The sequence below is a fragment of the Prionailurus viverrinus genome, chromosome D4 (genome assembly GCF_022837055.1).
Source record: "Prionailurus viverrinus isolate Anna chromosome D4, UM_Priviv_1.0, whole genome shotgun sequence".
Taxonomy (NCBI): domain Eukaryota; kingdom Metazoa; phylum Chordata; class Mammalia; order Carnivora; family Felidae; genus Prionailurus; species Prionailurus viverrinus.
The window spans coordinates 61,061,727-61,076,045 of NC_062573.1; the positions used below are offsets into that span (position 1 = coordinate 61,061,727).

At 41.6% G+C, this 14,319-nt stretch overlaps 1 protein-coding gene across 4 annotated transcripts in view; it reads left to right on the plus strand.

Annotated features, from left to right (window-relative positions):
- CD4H9orf153 (chromosome D4 C9orf153 homolog) overlaps positions 1-7,609 on the plus strand; it is a 35,279-nt gene extending 27,670 nt beyond the window's left edge. For 3 of the 4 annotated variants that reach the window (XM_047831561.1, XM_047831560.1, XM_047831559.1), the window contains 3 exons: positions 1,697-1,788; positions 3,263-3,758; positions 6,999-7,609. In XM_047831561.1, the coding sequence (XP_047687517.1) occupies positions 1,723-1,788; positions 3,263-3,758; positions 6,999-7,222 (786 nt within the window). In that variant the 5' untranslated portion in view covers positions 1,697-1,722 and the 3' untranslated portion in view covers positions 7,223-7,609. The remainder of the gene's footprint in view (positions 1-1,696; positions 1,789-3,262; positions 3,759-6,998) is intronic. The other variant, XM_047831562.1, reaches the window with a different exon arrangement.
- Positions 7,610-14,319: the final 6,710 nt, after the last annotated feature.

Consider the following 14,319-nt stretch of genomic DNA (forward strand, 5'->3'; position numbering starts at 1 on the left):
ATGACTATAATTCATTTTTAAACTTTTTAAAAATGTTTTTATTTATTTTTGAGACAAAGAGAGACAGAGCATGAGCAGGGGAGGGGCAGAGAGAGAGAGGGAGACACAGATTCTGAAGCAGGCTCCATGCTCTGAGCTGTCAGCACAGAGCCCGACATGGGGCTCGAACTCACAGACTGTGAGATCATGACCTGAGCTGAAGTCGGATGCTTAACCGACTGTGCCACCCAGGAGCCCCTATAATTCATTTTTTAAAAAATTTTAATGTTTATTTATTTTGAGAGAGAGAGGGAGCACAAGTAAGGGAGAGACAGAGAGAGAGAGGGAGAGAGAGAATCCCAAGTAGGCTCTGTGCTGTCAGCACAGAGCCTGACATGGGGCTTGAACTCAAGAACCGTGAGATCATGACCTGAGAAGAAACCAAGAGTCAGGTCTTCACCAACTGACCCACCCAGGTGCCCCTGTAATTCATTATTTGCCATAATTTTGGAGTTGGCCAGCTCAGCTGAGTGGCTGTTGTTCTTCATTTGGGATCATTTGGAGTCACTCATGCAGCTGTAGCCATCTGGAGGCTCGAATGGGGCTGGGTGATTCCAGATGGTCTCACTTACATGTCTAGTGGTTGGTTTTTGCATGGTGGCTCGGAATTCCAAGAGTGTGAAGCAGAGCTCCAAAGCTCAAGGCCTAGGCTCTGGCATTCACACAAGGCCACTTACACCACATGCTGTCGGTCAAAGACAAGCCCTCATGGTGTTGGTCAAACCCAAGTGTAAGGCCTGCCCACAGTCAAATGTGGGAGCAGGCTAGACTGCCACTTACTGATGAGACCAACTGTAAAGATTCTGTGCTGTTTCTTTCTTTCTTTTTTTTAAAAATTTATTTTTGAGTGACCTCTATACTCACCATGGGGCCCAAACTCAACCCTGAGATCAAGAGTCACACACTCTACTGACTGAGTCAGCTGGACACCCATCTGTGGCCATTTAATCCCTCACAAAGGGATTAAACGCAAGTCCGTCTGTAAAATGCATACTGGCATATCTGGCTCAAAGCAAATTATTTCAAAATGTCCATTGTTATTGTTATTTTATTATCATTATTATCATCATTGGCCTTTTCCTCTTGAATAAAAAGTACTTTTCCTGAGTAACAAATAAGTGAGTTTTTCTTTAGATAAACTGAAAGTTGTTCAAATATGTCAAACAAAAATCTTAAACCACCCATATAGGATTCTTTGAGTTAGTATGAAATGCCTGAGGATATATGTCATGTAAGAATTTGAGGTGTTTCAGAGAAAACATTTGATGGGCATGTGAGTAATTCGATAGTCCTAGAGGAAGAAGGCAACTTAAAATGGTATAAAATTTAAAAAGTAACCATAAGAGACTCTCAAATACAGAGGACAAACTTAGGGTTGCTGGAGGGGAAGTGGGTGGGGGGATGGGCTGATTGGGTGACGGGCATTAAGGAGGCCACTGTTAGGAATGGGCGTTGGGTGTCATCCTATGTAAGAGATGACTCACTGTGTTCTACTCCTGAAACCAAGACTACACTGCATGTGAACTAACTTGCATGAAAAAAACCCAAAAGGGCCCCGTTTATGAAGTTTTAGAGACTGTAAAGGTGTTACCCCCGCCAGTATACTTTGCTGGATGTTTCATCTTTCACTTTGTCTTCTCTTCTATTGCTTTGTCAGGAAGTTGGGAATAAAATCCCAGCACAATGCTCCTCACCGGGGCCACCGATCCAACTGAAGATGAGACGGCAGACAAGCCTCCCAGGTGTTCAGTACGTGCTTACAATTCTGTCATAATCTACACGGGAAACGTTACGTTCAAACATTGTGGGGGGGGGGAGGGGAATGTGGAGCTACTGAATACCGGTGACAAGCCTGGGGGCCACAGGGAATACAGACATTCCTCTTCACTGACGTACGCTCTTTTGTCCCAGTGGAAGGCAACACTTCCGTGGGCGGGCCAGTGTGAGAGCTAAGTTGTCTTCGTGATATTGGCAACCAACTGAAAATGCCACTCACCCACCTTAGCCCGCTCTGTATTTGTTGCTGTTGCACAGAAGTGCCTAGGACCGAAGGGGGGCCCTGCGTTGGGCTGACTGATCTAAATTTGGGCTCTCACTTTGGCCTTTTTGGCCTTCCAGCTGAGTGGCCTAAGAAGCTTCTTAGGGATAATGGAATGAAGAGGCAAGATGCTCTGGAAAATGATACTTTATTCCTCCAATACGGGATTTTAAATAAGAAAGGTACTCCGAGGAATATTTTTGTCTTTGCCAACAACTACTGCCAAACACCCCACAGATGTAACTATTTTGCTTTGGTAAAATATCTCCGTGAATTAGGACTTTTATAGTTTCCTTTGCACTGCATTCCAGAACATTCTAAGCCCTTCGGACACCAGGATGAAGCTTTGATATCCATACTATCTGGCTCTCTTTCTTCCTTAAGAGCAATGTAGCCTTCCTCAAAACAAAGGCTGCAACCCCCCACAGCTCTTTCTCTCCATTGCAGCTCACTGAATTTCACAGTGGAAAAATCTTATAGAGTTTAGAGTCTAAGTTTGATGGGCTCCTTTCATAATGGAGGGTTTCAGTGACATGTTCTTAATAATATGTCTTTCTGGAGGGGCGCCTGGGTGGCTCAGTCAGTTAAGCATCCGACTTCAGCTCAGGTCATGATCTCACAATTCGTGGGTTCGAGCCCCACATCGGGCTCTGTGCTGACAGCTCAGAGCCTGGAACCTGCTTCAGATTCCATGTTTCCCTCTCTCTCCGCTCCTCTCCTGCTCACACTCTCTCTCTCTCAAAAATAAAATACATATTAAAAAAAAATTTTTTTAAATATGTCTTTCTGGGAATGACTGAGAGATTTGACACTTTGGTCTCGGTTCCACATTGTCATTCATTATTAACTCGGGTCAGTGAGGCAGACATATCTTCCCTAAGATAGATGCTCCTGTTTTGTTTTATTTTTGTTTATTTCTTTATTTTGAGAGGTGGGAAGGGCAGAGAGAGGAGAGAGAGAGAAACCCAAGCAGGTTCCGCTCCACACTGTCAGTGCAGCGCCCAACTCGGGGCTTGATCTCACGAACCGTGAGGTGATGACTTGAGCCAAAACCAAGAGCCACCCAGGCGCTCCAATGCTTCTGTTTTCATGGTTGTTTGTTATCCTCTTTATTCTAGGGTTTATGGGTCTACCAGACAATTACATTTTCACTAATCTCACGACTTCCCATTCTTTGTCCTACAGCTGCCAGAATTTTATGCATTTCTTGAGAATTTTAATAAGGAGAGCAAGAAATCGAGTCTCCGAAAAACTCACGGTATTTCACCTAGTGAGGCACAGGAAATGCTTAGTCAAAACCTCAATGCCATGTCATTCACCAGTGGAGCTGATGTGAGGGATGAAGACCCCCGGCCCATTTTCACGTGCAAGGTGGTTAGAAAAGAAAAGGAGCAACCAGAATCGATGACCGAACTGCTGTACCGAAGCTTGTTGACCAGCTCAACCTCTCCGGGGAAGGGACTCTCCAGATCCCAACAGAGGCTCTTGCGGAGTGGGATTCCTCCCCCTGCACACACTTTTCCTCATGAGATTCTCATCAATCACTCCAGCTCCTCGTCACTGTTCCCCACACAGAAGACTCAGAGAATTAACATATTACACGGGCTGGGCATTTCCAGGATCATGCCAGAAAATTTCACCTTTGAGCACAAAATTGCTAAGTACTTCTTAGTTGATCCAGGTAATCTACACGGATGAGGATGTGTGAGATGAAATTCGTGGAAATCTGACTGCAATTTTGACTTAGGTTGCCGGAGCCAAAATAGTCAAATATTGACCCCCGGGAACCTGGCAGTCACGGTGTCCACGACTGATGTGCTTGCCGCCTACAGCGCCAACGCGAGGTAGAGAACAGAGACTCGAACATTCCAGGGTCAAATCTCAGGTCCAGTCTCAAAAAGGAGTATAGATGCAGTCCTTACACTCACCTTTACAACACGAGCAGGTTAAGCTTGGCCTCTAAAGCACTCATAACTATTTTTTCTTGTTACGTGAACTTAGCCAATTATTTACTGGAAGATGGCTTCTTTTTCTCAAGCATCTTGGCTTTAATGCAACTGAGAGCTTTTTTAGAAACTTTTTCACGAACCTTTACCTCTTCTTTACTGTTACATTAACAAGAGGAAACTCCTCCCTTCATTTCTGATTCTTTAATAGGGAGGTATTCATAAAAGACCAAAGATTATTCAGAGAAAGTTGGAAATATATGGTGGCGAGTTTTAATGAGAAGGGAGTGTCTTATAAGGTCTCCATTTTCCTTAATTTGAGGGAGGTAACAATTTGTGAGTCTGTGTAGCTGTAAAAAAATGATAGATTAAATCAATGATATAAAATATTTGAACCTTTCTGAAGTAGGTTCTTGACTCAAGAGAAACCATCTGCACTGCAAATATTTTGACAACACCATTTTTATATTAAAAGTCGTGGGAGAGACAGAGGAGCAAACTTAAAGGCACAGATTGATTGATTAATTTGCTCGTATCTGGTCCAAGATACTGCAACAGTCTTTGCCGTAACTCCCCACACTGATGTCCTGACAGAGTCTAATGCAGGTTTCAGATTCCTTCGGTAGAGTCACACTTTGTGTGTTCTGGAGCCCAGGCAGAAGTAGAAATCAGGGCAATTATAGGAATGGCCTAGATAATCCACAGAAGTGCATAAGGTCAAGCCTTGGACCAGAGAGGAAAAGTCATGGAAAGTATTGGTAATCAGTAGATACTGCCAGAACTTATTGAAAAGTACTGAAGGCTTTGGATGCTTCATAGGATGTTTGTGGTTTTGCCACACCCACAGGAGACAAATTGTCCTCCCTTCCCTGGCTACCTAACTTCTCCAGGTCTCTCGTGTGGCCTTCCAGACTCTGTGTTAGAGTTTCTTCTCTGTCTTCATGACCTCGTTTCCTCAGATCCTTACGTAGGATTTCAGGCACACATCCTGTCTGTTCAAGGAACATGCATGAAGCCAGGTAGGCATCCATATGAAGAATACCCAGTAATTTCTTAGGTTTAATTGGTATTGTAACAATTCATCTTTTACAATCCTATATTCCCCAGCATTACCATTATTTTATCAGCCAGCCAGTTTCTAAAGTATTCTCAGCCCAGGAGAACTTTAGGACTCCTGGTGTACCAAAGAATGTTATAGAGCATATCCTTACTAGCATCAAGCACTGGGGGAAGAAAAGAGAGTGAGTGCTGCCATTTTCTTCTTCTATCACATCAGTTACTCTTGCTCAGGCTAAATCATGTGGGATCATGTAGGTTAAGAATCTGTTTGACATAGAAAGCAAATGAAGATTATTTTTCTTGTACACACAGAAGTCTGGAGGCAGGCAGACAGTGTTGGGACAATGCTTTTTTATATTGTCAAGGACCCAGGCTCCACCACCTTTTCGTGTGTGGCTTTTGTCTTCATGGACAAAAGAGGTCTCCTTCACCTCCAGGTACTATGGCCACATTCCAGGCAGGAAAAGGGGCTAAGACAAAGGACCATATTGGCTACTTCTGTCCTCTTTTAATAGAGAAGCAAAACTTCCTCAAACACTCCTCCTCTGGTGACTTCTCCCTACATCTCATTGGTCAGAATTGCATCCAATAGCCACCCCTTACTGCTGGGTGGTGACTAGAGATCTTAGCTTTGCACCCTCTATAGTCAGAGGGTGACCCTCTTCTATAGAAGAGGACTGTAATGGGTATGGAATGAACCAACCTATAGTATCTACCACGGATCACAACATAAAGCTCTGTGGTAATCAAAATAATCAACTCTGTGGCTTTCTCTTGTCAGATATCCCTTTCCTTCCTTCTATAACCAGATCTTCCGATGCCAGGCCTGCCAAGATCTTGTTAAACTCCCTGACAGTTGGTAACTGCCCTTAGGGAAGGACTGTTGACCCCCAGTGTTCACCACCAATAGCCTGCTCCAGTATCTATTCCGCTAGGGAAGGTATTAACTCAATAGTAAGAGAGAAATAGATCAGACTTCCTGCTTGTTTGCTGTACCGTTATTCTCCTTGTATTACGTTTACCATCTTGGCTCTTTGGCCTCTGGCTTTACACTCAAATCTCTGCCTTGGGCCTTGCTTTTTTTTTTTTTTTTTTTTTTTTTTTTTTTTTTTTTTTCCTCTTTTGAAGGATGGTGGTGGTTTACAATTTATTTAGTCATTAAAAGATCTGTTCTTGGGGCACCTGGGTAGCTCAGTCAGTTAAGTGTCAGACTCTTGATTTCAGCTTAGGTCATGATCTCACGGTTCATGAGTTCAAACCCCACATCGGGCTCTGCACTGACAGCACAGAGCCTGCTTAGGATTCTCTCTCCCTCGCTCTTTGTCCCTCCTCTCTCATGTTCTCTGTCTCTCCCTCAAAAATAAAATAAACATTTAAAAGATCCCTTCTTGAAGGGATTGTAACCACTAGTGATACCCCAAATTAGTAGGTCCTGAAAAAGTAGGGGAAACAGCCAAATTCTAGCTAAGCCACTGCCATTTTATACCCAGGGCTTAAGCCAACATCTTGAAAGAAATGACACTAGCAATCTATGTACTTCTAACTAATATTTGTCCCTGTATTAAGCCCTCATTAGGATCCTCCCTGTTGACCTCAGTGCTCTGTAGGGTCTCTCCATTTGTACATTATAATATCCAAGCACCAAATGAGAGCCCATCCACCTGCTATGGCCCTGCAGCATCCACTCCGGCCCAGTTAGCCAGACCCACCCAATTTCCTATTTGGAGGAAAGCTCTAGATCAGATGAACACTTTAGGTGACCTTTTAGTTTATAAAGCTCTAGAAACAGCTTTCCACCAGAAGGGAGAAGGAGACTCCAGTTCATCTAAGTTTCATTCTGTCCATGAAGCATCTCTGGATAACTGAAAGTTAAGTCACTCCGTCATGTAATTCTTTGAAAATGTGATTCTTTGCAGAAAAACAATTCATGGATCTAAGGGATCTGGAGTGGAGGTATTACAAGGGGATCGTGAAGTGCAAGCACGGTACTTCAGATTCATTCATAAATATAAAATACAACAGTGAGAAGAGATTTGTGGAGAGCCAGCAGATGCCTGGTGTTATTTCCCCCCCTCTAGTTTATAGGTCTTTAGTCATTTATCCTCAGGTTGATTATCCAAAAAGTACAACTTCCTCTTAAATAAAACATGTAGCTTATTAAAATATCTTGGATGTAGATTTTGCTTTTGACAGCATTGAACTTATACATGAAAAGTAAAGAAGCAGAGGGGAGGAGCCATGGAACATAAGAACTGGATCCATACAATATTCATGGAAGTCCAAAATCAAGCCATTAATATGGAGAAAAAAATTCGAATTGATCTGTTTGGGTAAGACTAGGTTTGGACTTGTGAAACCCATCTGGACCAAGGCTGAGGCAAATCTGGATCATGTGAAAGGTAAGGATACCGAGGAAGAAGAACTACCAAGTAAGAATACCTCTTTAAAAAGTAAGCACACGAAGAAGTATATTATCATAAAACTAGTTGGTAAATTTAACAAATGGAAGAATTAACCCCTGAGGATATAGAGATCAATCTGCAAACTTAACAATAATAGGTTAACTGCTCAAAGACATGAGGAAGGAAGTAGCATTTATGAAATAAAAACAGGAAGATTTGAAAAAAACAATTTGGAAATCCTGAAAGTGAAAAATCTAATTATTGGAAGTAAAATAATAATTATAATGTCCCTCAATAAATTATCTCAGTGGAATACTGGATATATCTTAAGACAGAGGATTCGTGAGTTGAAAGATAGCACTGAGAGAGAATATCACAGTAAGAAAAAGGAAGAAATTTCAAAATAAGTTAATGGGGCACCTGGGTGGCTCAGTTGGTTAAGCGTCTGACTTTGGTTCATGTCATAATCTCAGTTTGTGGGTTTGAGCCCTGCATCACGCTCTGTGCTGACAACTCAGAGCCTGGAGTCTGCTTTGGATTCTTTCTCTCTCTCTCTCTGCCCCTCCCCTGATTGCCCTCTCTCAAAAACAAATAAACATTAAAGAAAAAAAAGAAATAGGGGCGCCGGGGTGGCTCAGTCAGTTGAGCATCCGACTTTGGCTCAGGTCATGATCTCATGGTTCGTGAGTTCGAGCCCCGCTTGGGGCTCTATGCTGACAGCTTGGAGCCTGGAGCCTACTTCGGATTCTCTGTCCACCCCCCCGCTCTGCCACACCCCTGCTTGTATTCTGTCTTTCAAAAATGAATAAACATAAACAAATTTTTTTAAAGAAATAATGGTAAGCAAATAAATGATTAATAATATATGTGTATGTGTAGATATTAAAATGTATTTCTGGGGGGCGCCTGGGTGGCACAGTCGGTTAAGCGTCCAACATCAGCCAGGTCACGATCTCGCGGTCCGTGAGTTCAAGCCCCGCGTCAGGCTCTGGGCTGATGGCTCAGAGCCTGGAGCCTGTTTCCGATTCTGTGTCTCCCTCTCTCTCTGCCCCTCCCCCGTTCATGCTCTGTCTCTCTCTGTCCCAAAAATAAATAAAAAAAATAAAATAAAATAAAATAAAATAAAATGTATTTCTGGATTCTAGTTCCTAATATTTTATTTAGAAAATCTGCCTCCATTTAAGTCAAGTTAGTCTATGTTTTCCTATTTTGGCACTATTTTTTAAATGTTTATTTATTTTCATTTATTTTGAGAGAGAGCAAGTGAGCGAGGGTGCATGAGCAGGGGCAGAGAGGGAGAGAGAGAATCCCAAGCAGGGTCTATACTGTCAGCACAGAGCCCAACACGGAGCTCAATCTCACATACAGTGAGATCATGACCTCAACTGAAACCAAGAGTCGGACACTTGACTGGCTGAGCCACCCAGGAGCCCCTGGTACTATTTGTTTTTTAATTGGATTTTACCTTCAGCATAATGAATACCTTCAGCATGAGAAATGGACATGAGGGAGGTTTCTGGGGTGCTCATAATATTCTGTTTTTTCATCTGTATGCCCAGTTGTGTTGAGCATGCAAAAATCTCCCCAGCTATGCACTTCTGTCAACTTTTCTTCGTGCATGTTATAGTTAAAAAAATTCTTTAAAGTTACGTGACCTTCATAAAATGAGTTGGGGAGTTATCACTTTGTATGAGGCCATAGCTATTTAAATATTAGACATATTTATTCTTGGAGTACCTGGGTGGCTCAGTTGGCTAAGCATCCGACTTGGCCTCAGGTCATGATCTCACAGTTCCTGAGTTCAAAGCTTGCATGGGGTGAGCTTAAGCCCCACTTTGGACTTTGTGATGACAGTGCAGAGCCTGTGTGGGATTCTCTCTCTCTCTCTCTCTCTCTCTCTGGCCCTCGTGGAATTCTCTCTCCCTCTCCCTCTGTCCCTTGCTCACTCATGCCCCCTCTCTCTCTCTTAAAAAAAAAATACATACATACATAAAAGCTTTAAAAAAGAGAGGATATTTCCTCTTGGGGCACCTGGATGACTCAGTCGGTTGGGTGTCCAACTCTTGATTTTGGCTCAGGTCATGATCTCGCAGTTATGGGATTGAGCCCCAAGTCAGGCTTCATGCTTGGTGTGTATCCTGCTTGGGATTTTCTCTCTCCTTCTCTCTGCCCCTTCTCCCTTCAAAATAAAGAAATCAGTAAACATTAAAAAATATATATTTATTCTTTAAAATCTAGCTAGAAATCAGCTATAAAACCATCTAGTCCTGACATCTTTCTTCCCATTCTTGCTATGAAAATACTTAAACAGTCATAAAAATAAATAAAATTGTGTAATGAACCTGCACATCCTCATCACCTTGATTCGATATTTATTATGATTTTCCCACACTTAATCTATTCCTTTTGTTACTGGGTTTGCTGTGTCTGCTGAAATATTTTTTTAAAGACTTTATTTTTCTAAGTAATGTCTACACCCAACGTGGGACTCAAACTTACAACCCCGAGATCAAGATTCACATGTTCTATGGACTGAGCCAACCAGGCACCCCTGCTGAAGTATTTTAAAGCAAATCTTAGGTTTCATGTCTAAGATATCATCCTTATATGCTTGAGTGTGCATCTCAGAAAAATATGCACATTTTCTTTCATAACCCTGATACCATTATTATACCAAGAAGATTAACAGTAATTCCTTGGTACCATTTATTTATCCATATTTAAAATCCCCTTATTGTCTCAGAAGTTCCTTTTTCTAGTTGATTTGTTTAAATCAGGATCCAAGCAAGGTCTAAAGATTGCATTTGATTGGCCTCATAAAGTTCTTTTCACCTAGAGCAGTTCTTCATTGTTTTTTCATCCAAGTGTCTTACTGAGGAACAAAGTCTATTGTCCTGTGGAAGTTCCCACAAATGAGATTTGGACCCTCATGGTGTCGTTTAACTTCTCCCATTATCCATATTTCTTGTAAATTGGATGTTTTCTACAAGTTTAATTATTTTCAGGCTCAACTGTTTTTCGAAAGAATACTTTGTTAGGTGACGCTGTGTACTTCAGACAGCCTCACGACAAGGCAAACAATATCTGGTTGTTCCTGCTTTAGTGATTATGAGAGTGAGTAGTGGATCCAGGTGGTGACCCCTCAACCTTTCACCTGATGGCTTCCATCCGTTGACGATTACAGTTGGCATCCTCTAGGAGGGTTCCAGTGACCTCTGCCTCCCAGTAGTTACACCCTTGTGTAATTTCCTCCCAGGAGTCTAAGCGAGACTCACAATTTGCTTCTATATATAGAATACAGCAAAGGTAACAGCATCTCCTTTCAAGATTAAGTTACGCAAAAACTGTGGCTTCTATTTTGTAAGTTACTAAAAATAGTCTATCTTGGTTCTACCTTGGTTCTCTCTTGGACTCCCTCTCTTGCTCTTACTTGCTATCTCATAGGGAAGCCAGCTGCCCTCTTCTGAGATGCCCTATGGAGAGGTCCCTGTGGAAGTAATTGATGTATCTCTGGTCAACAGCCGGCGAGGATCTGAGATCAGCCCACAGCCACATGAGTGAACCTGGGAGCAGACCTTCCCCCTGTCGAGCCTGGAGAAGGCAGCTGACTGCAACCTAGTGGGAGACCCTGAGCCAGGGGCACCCAGTTAAGCCAGGCCCAGATTCCAGATTTATTTTGTGTTTCAAAAATGAACGTTTACTTATTTTTGAGATAGAGGCAGAGAGAGGGGGACAGAGGACTCAACACGGGCTCTGTGCTGACAGCAGAGAGCCCAACTTGGGGTTTGAACACACAACCCAGGAGATCATGACCTGTGACGACACCAGACACTCAATCTACCGAGCCACCCAGGTGCCCCAGTGACATGTTTGTTTTAAGCTGCTACATTTTGAGGTAATCTATTATTAGCAATAGGTAACTACTAGAGTGATCTTCGCCTGGATTATTTTCACGAGGGTTTATTGATTGATAATTTTCTAATTCCGTTGTTAATTCCACATTTATTAATCAGAAATAATTTGTAAAGAAGACCTTTCCCTCATCAAGTCGGGCTATTTGAGTTACACTGAAGTACAGTCTGTACAAGAAAGGAAGTTTCCCTCGTTAGTGTCCAATTTTCCGACCTTAAGGTGTTATTCTTCTAGTTACTTCCAAAGGCCACCAACAAAGTGTTTCTCTCTCTCTCTTTTTGAATAACATTGTGGACTCATTGGCGTTTGTTTTGTTTTTAATAAGCTTTTTAAAACTTATAGTGTCATACACAAAACCACAAGTTTGGTGAATTACAGCAAACTGAAAATGTCCACGGAACCACCGCAGGTCATGAGCTAGAACACTGCCCACAAGCCCCTCGCCTGTCCTCCCCTAATCATTACTCCATCTCTCCCCTCCGAGGGTGACCAGCATGTACCTTAGATTCGTTTTGTCTATTTTTGCACTGTTTTATACAAATGTAAACATACATTTGTACATGTATACAATGGATTCTCTTGTACCTGGCTTCTTTCAGCATTATGTTTGTAAGATTCATCTATGTTCTGTATGTAGGAGTAGTCATTTTCATTGCTGTTCAGTATTCAACTGTATGAATGTAGCCTCACTTATTTATCCAGTCTGTTGATGAACATTTGGGCCATTTATTACAAATAATGCTATTGAGATACCAGTGGCAGTTAAGCAAGGTTTGATTGCTAGAAAAGACTCACAGGACCCAAAGTCTGAATGCTTGTAAGTCTCCAAGTTATTATACTAAAAATATTTATGATGGCAAAGCATTAAAATAAGGATATGCATCACAGACAACAGCAGGGGGTCCAGAGGGATGAGACCCAGGCTCTAGTTGTCTTCCCTCTGTAAGGACCATACTCTTTTTCTCCAATCAGGAATCAATGTGTGCATGGAACATTTTCGAATCAGAGAGCATGAATTAGAGTCTCAATTACTTTTCACATTTTGTTGACCAAGTAGGCATTTGCCTGTTCCATAACCAGCCTCTGATAGTCTCATCAAACCAGGTGAGAATCATCCATTTCATCAATAAACAATGTTGAAAAGTATACAAACCATCCCAAAGCTTCTTAGACCTATAGTTACAAAGCAACACTATGTATGAATCAGTAAGCTTCCCGCTTGGCCAAAGGACATTGCGATGCACCTGTAGCAGAACGGCTCAGGCTAATTCCAGGCCTGCTGGAATTAACCCTACAGCACTGTTGTTATGCAGTCATGTTCCTGTCTTTTGATACATGTCCACACACTCCTCTTGGGTGGAATTGTAGGTTACAGGGTCTGAAGATATGTAACTCTAGTAGATAATGCAAAACATTTTTCCAAAGTTGATTGGAGTTTAGAGTTCTACCAGCAGAGTATACAGATTCTCGGTACTCTCTAAGACTATATTGTTGTTCCTTTAAGTTTTAGTCATTCTGGTAGGTGTAGTGATATTTCATTGTATTTTTATTAGAATATCCCTGCTTACTTGTGAGGCGATCTCCCTTTTCATGTGTTTACCAGCCAGGTAGAACTATTCTTGTGCAACATGCTATTCAAATTTCATTCCTATTTTGCTATTGTGTTGCCCTTATTTTCCTAACTGATTTGTCAAAAATCCTTATTCTGATATGAATTCTTTGGTATATGTATTTCAAATACCTTCTCCGGTTCTGTACATTGTCTTTTAATTTTCTTAATGGTGTCCTTTGATAAATTCTTAATTCTAATGTAGTATAATTTATCAGTCTTTTCCTTTGTGGCTAAAGCTCTGAGTGTTCTGTTTAAGAATTCTTCACTGATAATTCTTTACTGAGCCTGGGTGGCTCAGTCAGTGAAGCGTTCGACTTCGGCTCAGGTCACAATCTCATGGTTGGTGGGTTTGAGACCCACATTGGGCTCTGTGCTGACAGCTCAGAGCCTAGAGCTTGCTTTGGATTCTGTCTCTTTCTCTCAAAAATAAATAAAAACCTTAAAAAAATTAAAGACTTCTTTACTTTGGGGCACCTGGGCGGCTCAGTTGGTTGAGTGTCTGACCCTTGGTTTCAGTTCAGGTTGTGATCTCACGGTTGATGAGATCACCTTTTCCAAAGTAAAAACTTCAGAATCAATCCCTGAATAATCTGTAGGCTTCCCTATTGAAAATGAAAGCCATGAAGTCACTCCTATTCAGGCAGGGAATAGATGAGTTTTCTTGGCACTGGATCTTAAAGATAAAATCATCTCTCTCACTAAGATCTCAGTTATATATTGCCATTGCTGTCATTTGAACTTTTCCCACTTGTAATAAATTGCCTCCAGATTTAATGCATCATGAAATTGAGGACCTGTTGTGTGCCAATTTTGTTTCTGATCTCCCTGTAATTTGTATCTGTTTCTAAATGGTAATAAAATCAACCTAAATCATATTTTAAAAAATAGGATTAGGGCCTGCAGAAATATATGGTGTTTCGTTAAAAGAGCATGTAATATAATCAGGATTCTGAAATAATTAAAATATAATCATCTGCAGAATTACTGTGGGAAAATTAATGCTTGAATGATACAATCATATGATGAAAACGAGCACAATAATTCTGAATTCATGTAGCTCTCTATTAAGAAATTATTAACGGGAAATGGACCAATTAGAAAGGAACTGTTCTTACCAGGTCCAGAAACAGAATAATTGAATGACTGTCAAGTCTGAAAATAGAAATAGACATTGTGATATTAAGAAAGGGAATTATTATTTCTTAAGTGTTTATTCTGAGAGAAAGAGAGAGGGAGGGAGAGAGGCAGAGAGAGAGGGAGAGAGGCAAAGAGAGAGAGAGAGAGAGGGAGGCAAAAAGAGAGAGAGAGAGA